A 21,324-nucleotide genomic window follows, 5' to 3' on the forward strand; every position below is an offset into this window, starting at 1 on the left:
TATTGTTGAAATCTGTAAAGAAGGCATTATTTTTGTTGCACTGTTTTGTTGAAGCACTTGTTTTTTTGTTTTCAGACAGTTGATTCTTGTGTAGAGAAATGTTACTTTTTATTAAATTGTAAATAATGGTATGGTGCTGTTGTCATCATCATTGTCTTTAGACATTTGGTGTTTTTTAGGTATTTCACAATCTATAGTTAATAATGAAATTAATTCCTATTTTCAAGATCATTTATTTTTAGATCAATTTAAAATTTGCTTTATGAAATGTTTTATTTTTAGATAATTTTCAATGTGATAACAGTTATTTTCAACCTTTAACCTCTATCTGTTCAGGTGAAATTAAAGGTAGTATTTGATTCAATTATAACCTGTTCAGTTAAGATTAGTTTTGAAACATATATTACTTAATTTGAATTCCGTTCTTGATATTTGTTAATCTAAAGTTCCTTTGTAGTTTTGCTATGAGGTAGTTATCTACCATAGAAAATAAGGGTAACAACAAATTTATTGAACACTAATCCGATCCATAATCAAGTCAAGTCCAAAACAAATCTGGCAAAATAGATACATGTATTACACCATTGGATCAGCTGGTACCACAATAGTCCTGACTTGGTACAGGCATTCCAAACAAAATGGTGGGTGTAATCTAGGTTTTACTGAAGTTAAAATGGCTTAAATGCTAAATTTTTATCAGATAACTTTTAGAGAGTGACTTGTAGCAAGTCTATATTAACATGTCTACTGTAATTTTTGTATGCTTAGAAAAAAAATGATTTTTCAACAATCAGCTGGGTGAAGGAACAAATATAATTAAGACAGGTTCCATATTAAATGAGGATGTACAGTCTAATTTGAAGGTTTTTTTTTTCAGTTTTATTACCATGTCCATTTTATTCTGCATCACACATGTAATCTAAAATCCAAATTCAGAGTTGTATCAAGTTATGTCCATTATTACCTCAACTGTTCAGGGTTTGATCTGTGTAGTCATATCAAGCTGCACCATGCAAACCATTTATTAGGATGTGAAATTGATGTTTTTGCTTGCTTCAATTTAATATCCTTTTGTATTCAAAATGAACTATTTAGTGTCTTACAAGCTAGTTCTGTACAAGGTATTGATTTCTATAACCAGTTTTACTTTTATAGGCCTTTTGACTGAATACTTTTTTTTTCATATTTAGCCTAACTTATTTTTTGCTACTCCTACAATTTAAGTGGTTCAGGTTGGAATTTCGTTCCTCATTACCCAAACCTCTTACTTCCAAGTGCCAGATTGCAAACCGCTGGTTCCAACGTTCTGTGAAATCGGCAGGGTTATAGTAAAATATTTACCATTTAAAACATTTTATACAGTTTCTTTACCCAAACACTGAAGAAGGTGACTAAACTGAAGAAAAACAAATGACCTATCTGATTCCTTTGTAAAAGCAGTTTAAATGAACTTCACATTTGTTTTTCAGCATTTTGAATGAGTACATCCAGTTAATAAAATTACAGATTATAATTTGTGAAACAAAAATATTATACCAACCAACAAATTGCCATCATCAACTTTGTTTGTTTTGTCAAAAATATTATGTTTTTTGTAAAATTAGTGACCTAATTCAAAATTGCTGGCCACTTTAATTACTGTCTTCATTACAAATATTTTCCAGGTATTAAACAAAAATTTAGGATTTTTTTTTTCGCTTGATTTCCGATAGGTTACACTTTTTTTTATAATAAAAGACATAAAATATTTTAGAACACATGTTTAGCTTGTTCACATTTGCAGTGGCTTTTAGCATGTCAGATGCTAGAGGTTAGGATGGCACCAAGTCAGAAAATAGCTTGACAGACAACCTCTAACTTTTTGCCTGAATATTCTTTCCCTTTATATATTGCCATCACTTGGCATCCGTTGTTAACAATTTCTTCAAATATGTTCTCCTCTGAAACTACTAAATAGATTTGCATGAAACTTATAATGATTGTTCCTACTAGAGTATCCTACACAAAATGACTTGGATTTTGATCGGTTAATAATAATAGAACATAGGGGTCAGACTGATTTTTGCATATATCTCCACAACCTTTAGGTTTAGCAAAATTTTGACTGGGCAAAAGTATTCAGTATGATGAGATCTATCTGGTCAAATTTTGGTGAAAATCTGTTGACCCATTTTGGAGTAATTGCCCTTTTTGGACATTTTTTGCTGTTTTTAATGTTATTACTTTCAAAAATCTTCACTCAAAAACTAATGTGCTGAATTCAATGAAAGTTGGTATTTTTGTTTTTCAGAGTATCATTAACAATATGACTGTTTGGATTTTTGATTAAAAAACATGGCTGCCATTACTAAAAATAGAACATAGGGGTCAGGCAGCAGGTTTTTGCATATATCTCCAAAACTTTAGGTTTAGCCAAATTCTGACAGGATAACAGTATTCAGCATGCTGAGATCTATCTGTGGTCAAATTTTGGTGAAAATCTGTTGACCTATGTTGGAGTTATTTCCCTTTTTAGCCGGGGGGGGGGGGGTGCTAGGCGCACTGCCCACAGGGCAACTGGGATGTGTCCCAGGTGGTGGAATGGGAAAACCCTGGTGTGTTACATACTGGGGTTGTCAGGGGGAAAACCTGACCGCAAACCATAGTGATGCACTGTGTTGGGAAAGATGCCACGTTTCTCACACGTTAAAGAACCCTGCTGTGGTATTCGATAACCTTTGTGCTCCGCCACAGGAGGCTAAATTGCCCAACCCTACCAATCCCTCTCTTTTCTCTTGTGGCAATAAAAAATTTCTCGACCCTATTTTCCTTGTGTCCCATCCCTTTTTTCATTTCATGTTCATCGCCTGAATATAGCTGAAATATTGCTGCTTGGGCGTTAAACCCCAATAATCAATCAATCATTTTTAGGATATCCTGCACAAATTGATTATTTAGATTTTTGATCTGTTAAAAAACATGGCCATCGTTACTAAAAAATAGAACATAGGGGTCAGACAGTAGTTCTGTGCATATATCTCCAAAACCTTTAGGTTTAGCTTTTATCTTTCAATTGGTGAAATGATCCTTATTATAAGGCCTACAAAAGTTTCCAGGGATCAAAGTTGTTGGACAACTCCATGTAAGAGTTATTGCCCTTGAAAGGCAAAAAAAAATCTTTTTGGCAGTTTTCAGCCAATGTCTTGAAAACTATAATAGATAGAATGAAACTTTCAGTTTATGAAGTGATCCATATGATAGTCCTACCAAAGTCTTCTTGAGTCAAAATTGTTGGACAACCTGTTAAATTTATTGCCCTTGAAATACAAACTTTAACCAGGTGAGCGATTCAGGCTCCTGAGAGCCTCTTGTTTTCATTCTTTATGATTCTTTTATTTTATCCATTTTGTAAGTACCTGTATTTTGAAATGGCCCAACTGTGTGAAAACTATCTTGTCAATTCTTTATCATCTTGTGTCAGAAACCGTTACTCAATATAAGTATGTTTGAATGAGTGAAGGAATGATATTTAGCAAATGAATACACCAGTAATCAACAGTGTTTGTTATATGTATATACATTTGTTTTTTTTCTACTAAATTATATCCATTTGTGTTCAGTCTTTTCTAATGCCAATGATCTGCAGGTTTTCTGCCTCTTCATGTTTTGACCAACAAGACCACATAGGGAATGGTCATGAAAGGAAACCTAGAATTTATTCGCCTGTTAAAACTAGACCCAGGTGTGAACTTGATGAAAATTCTGTCATGCAGCATTTAACAAGAATCTAGCAATAACATTTTGTCACCTACATCTCCATATGTTGCCTTGACAACCTACATGTATAACATTTAATCAGTTGAAAAATTCAAAAATTTCAAAATCATTATGCTAATGGTCCGATGATTGTAGAAATCCTTCACAAAGTTTACCTGAATTGATAATATTTGACCTAGGGTTTCACTAACTACTACTGGGTCAAGTGGCCAACCCTCTATGCAGTATCAAAAACAAACAACCTAAAGCTGAGAACGTGTACTTTAAAATCACATTTGTAATTTACTACAGAAGTATGAATATTGTTCACATGTGAGTAATTTGCCTCCATCCTGTCAGCTAGCAGAAAAGGGGAAAATGTGGATTTTCAGTATTATTACTTGAGGTAAATTTTGTGAAGAATTTCTACAACCATTGTACCATCAGCATAATGATTAATAATTAAACCAATTAAACAGTTCAAGCCATAAACTTCAAATTCAATCCATGCCTTCCATTTGTAGTATGGAACTTTGTGATAAAATTTCCTGGAGATCCAAATACTTAAACTTAATGCCGATGCCAATACTGTCACATTATATGTATGCAAATTGTTTGTGGATGTGTAAAAACAAGAGTGAAAAGCATCGCAGTAGTGGTGTCATCCTGGTTTGCCCACTTTTAATTAATGGTTTAAATAAACATAGTTGGTTGCGTTGTTTTAACAATTACAGTTTGTTTCTGAAATGTAGGTATAATTTTTACCTATATTTTACCTGTAAAATCTGATAAAGAATATTATGTTCAACTACTTAATTAATTGGAATATGCATCTCCCTGGATAGAGGCTACAAACACATGTACAAATAGTACACAAAATGCATTATGTGTAAATAATACAAATATGAATGAATAAATAAATAATAGGAAAGTATGATAATAAAAATATGCATTATATATGCACTATGTTACTATACGGTACTAAGCATCAAGAGAAAAAATAAAATGTATGGTACCATGTCTAGCTGACAACATTTAAAGCAAGCAGTCGATGTAAAAACGTTTCTCAGCATTCAATTTTATTCGGCTACAGTGCGTATGACATGCGTATAACGCAAGGTTAAATCAAAATCATCAACACTCATAAAAATTCTCCTTGCAGGAAGAATCAAATATAACAACTTTGAGTCAAAATAACTTTGTTAAACATACAGATTTATACAATAAGGTAAAATAAAATGTCTCCTTGGACAGTTGTGAAACAGCAATCACAGGACGCATGCATCATTATTTTAGCATTCAAAAACTAAGATCGAAGTTCAGAGCAGGTAATCCATTTTCATATATCAGCAACAGTTGTACACATGTTAAGGAACAAGTCATACAAAAAAGTGACGTATAATTATATAAAAAGTTACAGAAAAAATGTCACGGGATATAAACTCATGTTGTACATGTAGCGGAGTTTTCAGTGAAAATATCAATTGAAACTTTTAAAAATTTGTATTTCATCATGCTTTTTATATCATGTAATATTGAAATTAAATATTTTTATATTATGTTTGCATATTAATGTCTGATAAGTTGAAAGTTTAATTTTCAACTAAAAAGAATGTTTTCTTAATACGATTTTTTTTTCAATTGTCATATAAGCCATTTAGTTTCTTACTTATTATTTGTACTTTTAAAGTGGCCACATCTACCAGAACATTTGGACGATATGTAAAAAGATGAAATAAAAACATTTTCTTAAGTATAGACTGTCTGGTAGTATTTTGTAAAATATCATATTAAGATATGAACTTCTTTTCCTTTTTTTCCTACATTTTTGAAAAAAAAAGCAACTATTGCTTCAAATATACATAGAAACATACATGTACATGTATGACACACATAGAAACATACATGTACATGTATGACACACATAGAAACATACATGTACATGTATAACACCTATTTTGAAATGGACTATACAAATTCATTGTCAGTGAACCCTTTGTCTTTTTTTGTTTGTACAACTGATTTATTATTGGGGTAATTAAAAGTGGGCAAACCAGGATTAAACCTAAGTAGTAGCTTATAATATTTTAACAGACTGAAATGTATTAATGTATTCTTCATCATGAAAGTTGTGCTTTACCCTGATTAATGTCTCTTCATATTATAAATGAAAAACTATCTATAAATTTACGTCCATTGCAAAACAAAGATTCTTCAAAATCAACACAAACACATAGTTCACACCTTTTTTAATTTTTAGAAAAGCAAGACAAACTATTTTGGGCTAAAAATTCAAAATGATAGGCATGCATAACTCCTGTATAATATATTATGGAGGTTATTTGTTCTCCAAAAGTATACATATATTACCCTCGCTATTTGATAAGTGGTAGCTAAGAAAATTATCAAAGCAAAAAGCAATTTCAGAGTATAACTTGGCTAATAACTGACAAATCATAAACATAAAAATCATAAAAATCAGGCATTCTTAAACACAAAACATCCAGAAGAAATAAAAAGGCATTAAAAAATACAATAACAATCAGAATAAGGGTTGTCTAAAATTAACATAACTTCATACTCTAGTTGTAAATAACCTTCGAAGTAAACTTAAATGGTAGATTCTCATCCAACCTTCACAAAAAATTATGGGACAGGTGAGAGGATTATAATTTTCTTTCTCATTTCTTATCATATATTTGCTAGCCTAATCTTAGCTGTTTGAAGTAAAGATATGTTCTAAATCAACAGCCACAAAAGTTTCAGAGAATAAACATTGTTTTAGTCACCAAGAAATGAAAGATTTTGTATGTGTTATAGTATCTCAATAATAGAAACTGATGCACTTGATTTTTAAAATTCCAATTTTTTAGAAGTGGCAGGGGATGACAATCTACTGATTAATTTGATTGGTCTAATATAAAATATCTATGACACTAAAAAATTACTAATAAAAAATGAGAAAACAAACAATCCAAAGTCTTCAGAAAATGTTGCCACTTGGTTCATGACACCATCATATACAGCCAACAAGTTCTGTTTTATCCCACACAGCATCAAAACTGTTGACATCATGTTTCTTTTCCTTGGAGTATGCAATGACTGTAAGATATAATTAACCTTCTTGTACATGTAACCATTGAGTAATGAATATATTGAACAGATTGAAATAAAATGGATTGTGTATATTATTTATGATCCCATTGTGTAACCAGAAAACATTTGAAGATAAGAAATTTTCAGAGCAAGCTCACATAGAGAATACCCCTTCCCACTTCAAATAGCAGTTTAAAGTGTTGTGCTTATGATGTATAAACATGTAAAATCTTTGGGTTGCAGTGTTCCAGCTATACCATTTTCACAGAGCAGTCCCCCATCCTTTTCCAAGTGACAGTCTGTGCCCCGTTCATGGCACCTTGCCTTTTTTTCTAAGTCAAAAGGCCTTTTTTTTATTTTTATTTTGAAATTTTATAATGATCCACTGTTTTTGAAAACAATACATTGTACCTCAGTCCTGCCAATCACAGCAGATTGACCAAAGATAATTAGTAATGTTCAGCTGACTGACTCTTCCTAATTGGAAATGATTTAAAATAATGAAAACTCAAAATTATAAAGCCATAAATCTGAACAAAAAGGTGTTAATTGCAGTCTAAACAGATAAGGGAAAGTTTTATGACAAGTAAGATATCTGCTGATCAGGGATGATGGACAATTTGAAAATGGATCCCTGTTGGATCTATTACCACTTCATGTTCAGTCAAGCAATTTCTACTGCACAATTGATCTGTTTTATTCAAAATTTCAGTTACCTCCCATCCAATTGTCAATCTTTGTTTACATTTTTCTTATTTTCAACAGTGAAGTATGATTGCTTAAAAATCACTTTGCAATAGTTATGATAAATAATATTCCTTAATTTTTTAATGATTTTTGGAAATTAGGTAGCTGGAATCTTGAATATTTGTTACATTTCCTGAAGCATTTTACCTTGTGGTATGCATAAGATGTAAAAAATGAGATGCACACACTGAATACTGTTTAAGAACATCAGCTATTAAGAAATGATAGAGGTATTGGAGGATTGTTTGGCTCCTGTGTCTTGCCCCGTTGTTTAAACAGAGATGGAGAGGTGTTAAACTGGTGAAATGTTGTCATAGAAACAAGATGAAACAGATCACAATAAACAATATTTTACATGTTAAACTTAATTGCACCAAAAAAAGCCATAAAGCTCTGTCAGATTATTTATTTTATAAAGTTACCCTTTACTAATTCTGTGAAAATGTCTACACATTACATGTACACTTTAGTATTTCAGTTAACAGGCTCTTTTTGAAAATTCAACAGCACACCAAAGTGCCCTTTTTCAGGACCTGCACCATGCCCCTTTTTAAATTCTAGAATCTAGGTCACACTAATCATTTCTAACATTTCCATCACTTTACATGTTAAAAAAAGTAGTTTTCAAAGTTTCATTGTAAATACTAAAGAAAAATAAAATCTGAATGTTGCATACCATTGCAAAGTTTGGAAAATAAGGCTTTCAAAATTATTATGCTAATGGTATAATTTTCAGTATTATTAATTCAGGTAAATTTTGTGAAGAATTTCTACCATTAGCTTAATGATTTTGAAAGCCTTATTTTCCAAGCTTTGCAATGGTATGCAACTTTAAGATGTGATTTGTCCTGGGAATTCACATGTAAAGTAATGGAAACATTAGAAGTGGCTAGTGAGACCCTAGCTGTCACACTGAGTGGAATTATTTCCCTTGGAGTACTCCAACAATAGATATATCCCTTCATGCACATCAACATATGAAACCCAACCATCCTAGTAATTCAATCAACAACCATTGAGCAGTTAAGGAGGAGTTGCACTTATGAGATTTAAACATATAAAAACCCTTTAGCTGGATTAGGACTGTTCCAGTAAAACATGAAAGACAGGGGGAAGGTACTTTAATTCTTTGTATATGGATGGGTGTTCATGTCTCTTGAGAGCTTACTACCATAATACAAAACGTCAATGTCTACCCTGGGTACCTCATATCCTTTAATGGAACAGCCCTTATCTCCCTTTATGGTACTTTGACAGTTACTATATCCCTTCATACACATCTACATTTGATGCCCAACCTTCCTGTCCTACACCACACCGAATAGTCTCACAAATCAAACATCAAGTAAGCAGCTCTACTTACATTTTTCATTTGATACTGTATCCAGAGAACCTCAATAGCAACAAATGGCAAGAATATGGACTGAAATAATAAAAAAATAATAATAATACATTACTACCATAATAAAATTTCTCCTATGTGTTACATTATATGGGCTTTTCATCTTTTAATTAAAAAATTAAAAAACTAGAAGCCCTGTTTATCACAGGAGCCCCCACCTCATTTGTTAGTAGTGATTTTTTTTTCTAGTAAATCAAATGTGTCTGTAAGACACTAATGATGTCCCTGCTCGCAAGATTTGCCAAATTAGGAACATGTTTATTTTTGTATGAAGACATGGTTTGCAGATTCAGAAATCCTTTCAAGACTTGTGTTACTTATGGTCTGGGGATCAATTTAAGGATCAGAAATTCCTAAATATATGCATATCTGCATATTGTATCCTGGCCACATAGTGTCATGAAATTCTGTTTGTTAGTGTCAGACTAGATTTGATGAGAAAAAGAGGACCAATGGACGTATTAATGGACACATAAAAAATGTTAATACCACCATAACAAATCCCTAACTTTGTTGCTTGGGATATATTTCTGACAAATGTAACAAAGTCTAACTATCACCCAGTTCCGTAATATTTCATGAAAATCAAGATCCTATGACCTTGCACACCATCATTATGTTTAGAAACATCCTGTAAAAAATATTTTAGATGAAGAGATAGCCATACAAGCCATATAGCCCCATTTCTGTTGAAAATGACTAATTCTAACTTTCATCAATTTCTGTAATATTTCACGAAAAATCAAGTTCAAAAACTACAAAAAGAGATAGCCATACAAGCAATATAGCCCTATTTTTGAATGAAAATAAGGTAGTTTAACTTTCACCAAAATCCGTAATATTTCACGAAAATCAAAATCCTTTGGCCCTGCATACCTTCATCATTTGTTAAAATATCCTGTAAAACATTTTAGATGTAGTTCAAAAATTGAACGAGGAGATAGCCAGACAAGCCATATGGCCCTATTTCTGAGTAAAATGACGAAGTGTAACTACCGGTATCACCAATTTCCGTAATATTTCACGAAAATCAAAATCCTTTGGCAATGCACACCTTCATCATGTGTAGAAATACCCTGTAAAATATTTCTGATGTTGAATAAGATAACATAAACTTATAGAAGGGTCTGAAAAATTCCCAACGATGTTAGAACTGTCAAATTTGCGAAGCAAATTTTTGTCGTTCCCTCCGTGGGACTCAAACTTGTACCGCTGTGACATCTATATTTTAATATAGCCTAGTTGGCCGAGTGGTCTAGGGCACTGGACTTAGTGCAGGCGGTGTTGCCATAGATGTCACAGCGGTACGAGTTCGAGTCACGCGGAGGGAACGACAAAAATTTGCTTCGCAAATTTGACAGTTCTAACATCGTTGGGAATTTTTCAGACCCTTCTATAAGTTTATGTTATCTTCCCTGTATCAATTTGATCCGATGGAGCAGTGTAGAGAATAGAGTCGTCACATTCTGAGACGTATATATATGCACATTATATTCACCATACAAACCAATTTTTTTCCTATACAGATCATTTTAAATTTTTGTCAAGAAAATCGGTAGCCATGGTGTAGGTCTCAAAACCTCGAAATTCATATTAAGCATAACATTTTCACCCTAAAAACCTAATTTCATCCAAATTGGAGCATTTTGAAATGTTGGCAGGAAAAATCTGTCACCAAGGCAATGGATACCATACATATCATATCTGTTTTTTGTTATTGTCTAATTTTGTTCTGCATGCCAAACTCTATCATTGTACCATATTTAAGTTCCTGGCCACCTAGGTTTCTGAGATATATGTATTGCAATGTCCTGTATTTTGACTTACATTATTTGCTTTTTTTCAGTTTTGAAAATTTTATGTACAATTTCAGATGGTACTGGATATGTGAGCAAAATTTTATTAGAATCTGCCATATGGTTCATGATAATTAATTCATGCAGATAAGTTAAGTGATTGGAAGATGGAAGATGATAGAAAAATAATTATTAATAATTATAAAAAACAGAGTAAAAACAAATGGTTACCAGGAGACTTAATAACCACACAAAAAGTTATTAATCTGAAATTCATTGAAAAAAACAAGGCATGTTAAAATAAAGATTTGCAAACATGTCTGATGAATAGCAGTGTGGACATTTAGAGCTGCTTGAAATAGATTATTCTGATTTCAATACACACCTAGGTAGGCTACCTAGTTATTTAAATAGCTCTCTATATACATGTATATAGGTAGAAATCTGACCTACATTATACATGCCCCTGTGCAAGTCTAGGTGGCAAAAGAATAGACCTGCAGCAGCACTAAGCTTGTCGTAAAAGGTGACTAAATATTGCTCAGAACCCAGGCCAGGAGCTAGGGCACTCTGCCCACAAAGCATCTGGGTTGTGTGCCCCTGGTGGTGGAATGGGGTACCCCTGGAATGTTACATGCTGGGGACGACAGGCCATAATACGGAAAACCATAGTAGTGCATCGTGTTGGGAAAAATGCCACGTTCCTCGCATGTTTAACTATCCGAGTAGGAACCATTGGGCTCCACATCAGAAGGCTAAATTGCCTGATCCTACCTACATCTCCCTATCTCCAGTGGCAATCAAAATTTGCCAACTAAGTTATCCTTGTGTCCCATCCCATTTTTCATTTCATCATCACTTCATGTTCATTTTACCATCCATTCATGTTCATTGCCTGAATATAGCTGAAATATTGCTGCTCAGCCATTATACCCCAACAATCAATCAACCAACACTGTACATGTACCAATATGACCTACTTCATTACCACAGGTTTAAATTGAAGAGCTGTCAATTATGATGACCTTAATGTTTGGGTAGCTTGTACTCTTTATGCAGGTAATTTACATGTTTCTGATTGGATAACTTAAACATTCAAAATAGGTAAACATATAAAGAAGACTCTTTTAAACTGTTTGTTAAAACTTAATTTAAAAAAAAAATAGATGCCCATCAACGTTAAGTAAGAGTCCATAGTAAAACATGTGAGAAGGTCCCTGTACAACCACTTGTCATTTAGTGTAGTAAATACATCTCACTGAGGCTAAAAACCATTGTTAAAAAATTCTATTGTAACTGGTACATTTGATTTTGGAGCATTTCAAATAACCAAAAATAGGGAAAATGAGATACTTCGTAGAAGCAAATCTTCAACAAAAAATGTATAATTGTTTTACATTAAGAAGGGCATATAAATTTCCCCAGTCAAAGGAAATTGCAAGTTGAAAACATGGCCATTTTGAACAAGTGTAATAATGAACTTGTACATTGCTTTCAGATCTAAAAATGATTATAGCTGAAATATTGCTGCTCGGACGTTAAACCCCAACAATCAATCAATCTAGAAAAAATCAGTTTATCAATGTATGTACATCTCATACTTTTTTAAAAGAAGTTTTAACAGACAGTTGAATTACATAATTGAATTCAAAATAGGCTTTTGTTGACCCATTATGAATATTTGAATTTATATATAAATAATGTTATCCAATCAGAAACAAGTAAATGACTTGAATTTAAATGTACATCTAGTACAGCACTTCTCAAACACAACAGTGAATGGTAATTCAAAGGTTAAGGTCATCAATATAATTGACAGCTATTCAAACTTTTCAGGACAATGTCCAAAAGATCACACAGATGGCCATTGGTAATTAAGTAGATGTAAGACACATTACTATAATGTAGGACAGATTTTTTCCTAAAGAACTATTTAAATTATTCACAGAGTCAGTAGCCTACCTAGAATTGTTTTGAAATCGGAATAACTCCTACTCAAGCTGCTGTAATGGTGTTTAGTTATATTTTTGAAATGCTGAATAATATTTTTTCTGAACATTTATATTAAAAAAAAAGCAGTTATAAGGACTACAAAGCTTACTGAGATGAACATGTACCTGAAAATACATAACACCAATCCCCAGCTTGAGAACCAACCTACACACCAGGGCTAACAGAACAAGACTAGCAATTTTCAGACCTTCCAACTGTTTAACACCAAAACTAATGTCACTGTCAGAGTTTTCTGATTGCACTACATTGACATTGTTACTTGTTTCAGCTTTTGGAGGTTCAACATTCTTCTGTATTTTAACAGTTCCTCTGTGTCTTAGCTCTTTGTGAAATACTCCATCCTTTTTTGAACTATCTACACTGTAATTAGCTGCTTCTTTTTCAATATTTTCTTGAACTGAAAGGTTTTCCAATTCCACCTTTTGTTGTACAGGGTTTGTCTTTTCGGGATCTTTAGATTGAACCATTTTATCCACATCACCTGAAGTTTCATCTTGCAGATGATCTTTTTCATTCAGTCTTGCCCTAAAAATTTCCTCTCTTATAGCATTACTACTTGTGTCTGTCACTTCAGAATCTTTAATTTCAGCTGTAACATTTTCTGAAAAGCAAACAAAAAAGCTGAGGTTATTTGCTTCAATTACTTGGTAGTTTTTCAAAAGAAAATCACCTTCCTGATTTAGTTGCATTAAATTGACAAAATTATTTCTTATGCACATCCAAGTGATTAATTGCATATCCCCAAAATTAATCTTAGTGGATTTTAAAGATATTCTTTATTTTTGCATTTACATTCCTACATTTGTACCTTTTGTTTTGAGACATTAACCCTAAAAAACAGCCAAAGGTAGTCTAGGTGTAATACCACTGTTTTATGTCCCCATTACCTCCTTTTTTAAATTCACCTATTTACAAGGCCATAGCAAATTTTACATAAGTACAGATGGTGCTGGAGGAGTTTCATTATAATAGGCAACATTTACCTGAACTCTCATAAAAACATCAACATACCTTATATGCCTTCTAAGAAAGAATGGTACAGTGGAAGTAGACAGATGCAGAAATCACTACTTTCATTTTAAAATTTAGCCGTATCAGGGGACCTAGAGTTTTTGTTCATATTTTTTTACCCTACACTTAAAAAAGAAAATGAAGTTTATAAACAACTGCTGATTAATCAAGCTTTCAGATGATAATAAGTTTGTGTACCTCTTCTAAACTATAAGAAGGAGAGGGTGCAATATTGGGACTACCTCTCATCATTCAGAACTACTTTTTTGATGTACAGGTGACTGGTTCCCAAAATAGCAGTATCACACCTATATGTCACTTCAATGAATGATATGAAACCAGTGATGGATCCATGGAGTGGTCCAATGGGGAAACAGACCACTGACCTTCATGTAACATGTATGCTAATCAAGTATGATTTATCATGGAACCAGTAATAAACTAGAAAACTTACTAACTTGGTACTCCCACTCCGCCTTTTAATAAAATGTAAGTTCTGACCTCCATATTGATTCAATTAGAAAATCAAAAATAGGAGGTACACAATGGGAACCTGTAATAAGGATTCTGTGAAAGTTTCATTCAATTCCATTCAGTGGTATAGAAAGAGTAACAGAAAAGAGATGAGTACCCTTTGTCCCCATTTTCATAAAAAACAAAGTCCATGTTTTGATATGCGAAACCCCCATATTGAATCGGATCAAATTTCATTCAACTCCATTAAGTGGTTTAGAAGGAGTAACAGATAAGAGACCCCCCCCCAGTGGTTAATTTTTTTTCATACACGCACTAGCTCAGGGCATTTTAGATGTAAAATGTTACTAGTTCTGCAGAACAATCCACTACCCTTGGACAATTTGCAAAATTATATGCACAAGCTCAATATGTATCTTATTTAATAATCTTCTCCTTCACTGAGATTTACATTGAAGGTTCATCTCAACCATAATTTTTCCGTTTTGCTGTTTGCATGTTTGTTTACTCAAAAATTATAGCAAAACAAATTTTCTGACTCACTCTTTTCTCATTTTACTAGTATCCCCATGTTTTGTTTCACTTGTAACCCAGATTCCATCAGGGAATTCACAATTGCCCATTTCCTCCACCCCTATCACGAGATAATAAATAGCTTCAAGAAACAATTTTTCAACTAACGGTCAGCATTACAATGGGAACAAATTGTGGTCCTCTACTCCTTGACCTATTCCTTCACTCTAATGAAGCTGACTTTACAGCTGATCTGATCCAAACATCATTAAACCAGATCCTTTGACCTCAGTTTCTGCTAAATATATGACGTATTATTATTAGACAATCCTAGTTTCAGGTATTTTGTACATGTACATCGCATCTACTCCAAAGAACTTGAGATAAAGGATACTATGCTGTGAAGTCAGTCTCAAATCCTGACTTACACAAGACCTCGATGATAAAGGAAAACTATTGACCAAACTGTATGATACGCAGTGACTTTTCATCTGTGGCAACATCCCTTCAGCACCAGCGTAAGGAGTTTCATAGCCATGCCATTTTAGTATTTTACCGAAACTACTAATAATTCTTACAATTAGGCTTCTGGAACAAGGATATGTTGCTACAAGATTGAAGTCATCACTACAGAAGTTTATGGTAGTTATCATGAACTTGTGGATCATTACAGTGTATCCATCTGCAACATGAGAACTGAATTTTTCAATGCGTCATAGTTTTCGTTTCCTCTTTCATCTACCCTGGACTTGACTTTTTAAAAGCAACTCTGAGAGTGTTTCTATTTACCAAAATGAGATTTAGGTTGCCTTTTGGTAAATGCATGTTGAAAAATAAATAAAATATGGTTGTCCCCTGGGCAAGTATGATTTAACTTTTACTTGTTTGAATGGTATTTTCATTTGTCCTGGGTAATAGGACAACTTTTAATGTCATAACCAGGGAAACACAGATGTTCATTTTTGGCTAATGTTTGAATGAATGCCTGTGAGGTTTTCAGCATTGTAAAATTTGGAAGTGCATCAGAATAGTTACTAGCCCCAGGTGTCAGGCTAGTGCAAATTTTAACCCCTGAAAGTTCTTGTCACAAGAAATTTGACGTTAGCAAGAAACATTTGAAGTGCAGTACTCTGCAATATTAAAAAAATAAATGAGCAAAGTTGGCTCTTAAATGTGTAGACATTTGTTGAAAAATTCATCATACTGACACTTTAGAAACTTTTGTCAAAACAAAAACTATATCCAATCTATTGAAACTTTGAAATAGTCAAAATAGCTATCAGGCAATACATTTCAAAGACTATGTTAATTCAATGAATAGATATCAGTTATCAGTTAGCCATCCAACTGCCTTTTTTTTCTTTTAAAAAATGTCATTTCTTTTGATCAAGTATCTTTCCTATGACTTCACAGAATGATTTCTGTAGGCTACTATAAAAATCTTTACCTACTACTTTTACTGGTTACACTACATGTACTGGTAGTTCTACAACATAAACCATGAGTTCTATGTTTATCTTTCATGTTTTCATTGAATATTTTCATTTTTTGTTTATACTCATAAAACAGTTTTATGTTATAAAACTACTTTTAGAAGAAAAAATGAAAACATCCAAAGAAAACATGAAAGACAGACATAAAATGAGTTGTTTTATGTAAATGCACGCAACCTGAAGTGGTGTGAGCTCTATGGTCATGTTACTATTACTGTTGTACCTTAATTTTCATCAAGGTTCCCCAATATAACAGCTAACAACACTTGTCCCACAGGGAACAAAAATGAATGTCCTAATGAAGAAAATCTAACATTTTCTTTTGCCGAACAAATAAAAATGTTTGATTGAATATCACATCTAAGAAAAATAAATTCATCTTTTATGATAGTCATAAGGTCTTTCCTATTTTATAATAATTAAAAGAAATGAATATGGTTTAAAAAGTTTGGGAAATGTAATTACATGTAATATGAAACTTAAAAAACAAGGATATTTTCATTTGTGGTGTGACATCACACATACTTTCTTATGTTGGCCACTTCACTCCCTGGAGAGGATAAAATAGAATTTTAAAGTACGCTGCAACTATTAAGGGGTATTTAACATTCTTGACTACCCTTTCATTCTCGCAGGAATGGATGTATGGTAAAATTCACAGTGCTCACTTTTAAGGCAATGCCTACTCCATGTTATATCTACAGGTTATATGCTCACAAAGGAAGTGTTACTGGTTGTATGATCAACTGTGTTCAGTATACTTATGGCCAGAAAAACCATCAATATCCGGTTTGTGCATGTAAATGCAATTGAGAACCACACCAGTCTAGGAAACATTTGCTAGCTTCAATGATTAAATACAAATGGAAATTTTAGCTATTTCCAAGATAGGGTAGGTCAAAACATGGCACCCGAATGTTTACGAAAATGACATAATCAGCTTATCAATACCTGACAATTTCACCCAAATACATTTGATGATGACAACCCACAGCTCCTTATCAAAGCTGGACATTTCGCCTCATACATATTTCAGACCATGACAATAGGAGAATGCATAAGGACAAGAAAAACTGTATATCATAACAAATTTTACCATTTTGGAAGTTGATAATGATAGGCCTGACAAAGATTACAAAAGGACTCAAGTTTTTGTTTTTTTGGGAATGTTTAAGATTTCATCCTCCTCAAACATGGCCATAAGGCCTAAGGGCTAAAGTATATATATATATATATATATAGAAGGGTCTGAAAAATTCCCAACGATGTTAGAACTGTCAAATTTGCGAAGCAAATTTTTGTCGTTCCCTCCGCGGGACTCGAACTCATACCGCTGTGACATCTATGGCAACACCGCCTGCACTAAGTCCAGCGCCCTAGACCACTCAGCCAGCTGGGCTATATAAAAATATAGCTTTCGCTGGCTGGGTCATTCCTCCTCGTAGGATTAATCTAAGGCTGTAACTTAGTACACGATGTATGGTAGTACGAGACAGTTCATCTAGGTGTTATTATGTAGGATAGAGGATCAAATTAATGATGCATGTCACAACAAATCAATATTATACGTCTCAGAATGTGACGACTCTATTCTCTACACTGCTCCATCGGATCAAATTGATACAGGGAAGATAATGTTAACTTATAGAAGGGTCTGAAAAATTGACAGTTCTAACATCGTTGGGAATTTTTCAGACCCTTCTATAAGTTTACGTTATCTTCCCTGTATCAATTTGATCCGATGGAGCAGTATAGAGAATAGACTCGTCACATTCTAAAGGATTGTACAATGATACCGATAAAGATGTTAACACACTATAATAAAGTATATAATGGGCAAAATTTTCAGTCAACAAATGACCTTCTTCAGTGCTTTAAATAAACTGAGTGTGTATGAAAGTAAATGGTCTGTGGTTGGCAGATATATATATATATATATATATATTGCAAATTTGACACTTCTAACATCGTTGGGAATTTTTCAGACCTTTCTATATGTTTACATATCTTCTCTGTATCAATTTGATCCGATGGAGCAGTGTAGCAAATAGAGTCATCACATTCTCTGTGTGTGTGTGTGTGTGTGTGTGTGTGTGTGTGTGTGTGTGTGTGTGTGTGTGTGTGTGTGTAATTCTGCACTGAATGCAAGGTGGAACCTCCACTTGAAATAGGCCTTATCTGGAAATAGATATTTAGGGGTCATTTTCGAAAAAAGGGGTCATAAAGATATGTATGGATTACTATACAAGTAGATGTGTAATTTGGCGAGTTTTTATTAGCTTACACTAATCAATTTGGCGACTGTCATTTGATTGGCGAGTTCCAAGGAAAGTTAACCAGCCAACAGCTTATTTAGTCAAACATCCCTTAACATCGTACATTAAAAATATGTTCCCTACATATTAAGAAGTTTAGCTTGAATATGTAAAGTGAATTTTGCACAATTTTATTGACTTGTAAAGCATTGTTTACAATCTGCCATTTTAATTTCCAGTAAACTGGATGTGCCAAAACCTATGTGATGGTCCCAATCTCGTAATAGTAGTCAAATGAAATTATTTTCGTAATTTCTGAAATGTTACTTTGCAAATAAGTTGTTTATTGTCAAAATAAAATTGAACAAGAAGAGAACGTTAAACAATATCTTGTTTCATAATGATGAAATATAATTTTTTTTAAAAATATGAGTTCAGAAATGGAGTACTTTAAGTACTTGAAAAACTTCAACAGGAGGGAATATTCGAAAATGGAAAAGTTTTTGATAAATTTAGAAACAAATGAAAAGACAGTTGAAGAAAGAAAAAGAAAGGCAGAAGACAGTCAAATTCAAGGGAAAACAGATGATAGTACAGACAAAAGACAAAAAAAAAATTGGCTAGTCGAATTTCTATTTGGCTAGCAAGATCAATATTCTACTAGCCAGTATGGCAAGTTGTGAAAAAAAATGGTTTCCCACACTGTATTTTGACAATTTCTTCATTATTACTTGGTATTTCCTGCTGAAGGTTGGTACACATTTGCGAAATGACATGATGGTAAGGCTATAATTAATAATTTGTAAAATGATTGTCGAAAAAATTGATTTTATTCGATTTTATGTTTTTAAAAGGTCTAAAATGTGTAACCCGAAATTCCCGTACCCAAAAATTAAAGTCCGGTATTTTTGTTATCTGTACTAATTTAACGCATATTTGACATCAGAACATTATAATATTATCAAAATTGTCATTGACGATAAATTAAAATCACATCAGACTCTGCTTATGAGACTTTGTATTTCATTCTGGTCAAGACTGTATCCATGCTTTGCTGGTACGGGGATTGACGCTAGGTACATTTTGTATGGTGCAGAAATCAAACTCAATCACTTCTTTTTCAAAACAATATCAAATCTTTCAAAACATTATCCAAAGTCTTAAGGCGAAGATTTAGCCTCTTAACGAAAAACGTTAAAATCGAACAGTGAGAAATGAATCCAGATTGTTTTGCCCCAAATCCTGTACGCTCCCTGAGTCATTTCGCCTGATTCACGTTCACCCCGGGTCGTTTCGCCCCGATTCCTGTTTCACTGGTTACAAATTTACATGCAAAATATGGGGAATCAATCTCCAGTGAGTAAAAATTATAAAAATCTAGTGTCTCTGTGTACAAATACACACAATATACCAATTCATATGCCCATGATGAATGCAAATTTTATGTCAAGAATGGCATGGCAGTTTAGTAGAGTCACATTTTTTGTTTTATTTTATTCCATCACTGCAGCGACATAATTTTTTATTTGTTTGGTTTTTTAAAATGTGATATTTTATTAATGAAACAGTTAAATATAACCAGGGTGAAACAACTCACTTATCGGGGCGAAACGACCCGACGCGACACGACCCGGGCGAACGGGTAATCGGGGCGAAACAATGACTCGTTACCGTGAGAAATGGTCAATAAATAGTTGATTACACTAACTTCCACCCGTTCCGGTTACAAATTTTAGACCTTTTGACTTCAGAAAGCCGATCAAACAAGAAATATCAGAAAAAATATACATCATTTTCTTGATGAGAAATGAATTGAAACAGACTTTTCCACATCTCATGCAATTTCCAGTTCTTAACATACCGTAAGAATGAATATTTTAGCAATACATTAAAAGTTCGTACGGGTACGGTTGCGGGTTACATATTTTAGACCCTACCCTATTTTTCCCATATAGTGACAAAATATCTGGTACGAGAACACAATTAATTCCCCTTGGATTTCGTTGTATATGAATATAGTTCCAACTTTGGTAGTAGGTACCTTACACATTTTTTCATATTTTTACTGGAAACTTATTTGCTGACGTTTTGCCTCTAATTGGTAGAAAATAGGTTAAAATTACATGGGATTTTTTTTTCATTAATCAATTCTGACTAAAAGTTGTGATTTGGTTCAGTGAAAAAAATTTAGGACTTTTAACTCAGTTCATTTGTCATGTTTACCCCATCTCCGAATTATACGTATTAATTTCAGAAAATGATGGTAAAATTTTCTACAATTTATATATAAAATCCTGTTTGTACATATCTTTAGGCCAGAGAGAAGTTTTATTCAGTTTGCGCCGGTGGAATTTTTTTAATCTGCTCAAATGTGTATATTGAAATGCACTTGAAAATTAATCGCGGTCCCGTGCCATCTACAGTGAAATTTTAAAATTTCTGACAGTTCAGTTCATATCAATCATAAATTTTACCTTTTTCGTACTGATTAGTAAGTATTTGCATTCTTTTATCTGCATTTTCCAAGATTTTTCTCCGACGGGCTTCTTGCCTAGCTTTCGCAGAAGACATTTTGATCATTCTAAATTAATGACGTGTAATATGAGAAAAGAAAACCCAAATACAGCATGAAACTTAGTTATTATTGAATATTAACTAATTATTGAATATTTTGGCAATCAAAAATATTATTTGAAATATTTTACGATCACATTAATGGGGCCAAGAAAGCTTAATTATGTTATTCTATTGTGCAGGCAAAAAAGACAGTACCGAAATTACATTCTATA

General features: G+C 33.1%; 1 protein-coding gene across 1 annotated transcript; it reads right to left on the reverse strand.

The window, feature by feature from the left end:
- Positions 1-4,797: 4,797 nt before the first annotated feature.
- Positions 4,798-21,162, reverse strand: LOC148619145 (uncharacterized). Its single transcript, XM_088578739.1, has 4 exons — positions 21,010-21,162; positions 12,894-13,390; positions 8,942-9,001; positions 4,798-6,837 (listed from the first exon to the last, which is right to left on the reverse strand). Exons 1-4 carry the CDS (start codon positions 21,113-21,115, stop codon positions 6,664-6,666), a joined length of 837 nt encoding a protein of 278 aa, XP_088434865.1. The 5' UTR covers positions 21,116-21,162; the 3' UTR covers positions 4,798-6,663.
- Between the last annotated feature and the right edge of the window lie 162 nt (positions 21,163-21,324).

The sequence above is a fragment of the Perna viridis genome, chromosome 4 (assembly GCF_037379345.1).
Source record: "Perna viridis isolate PV_CMFRI_1.1 ecotype Kerala chromosome 4, ASM3737934v1, whole genome shotgun sequence".
NCBI lineage: Eukaryota > Metazoa > Mollusca > Bivalvia > Mytilida > Mytilidae > Perna > Perna viridis.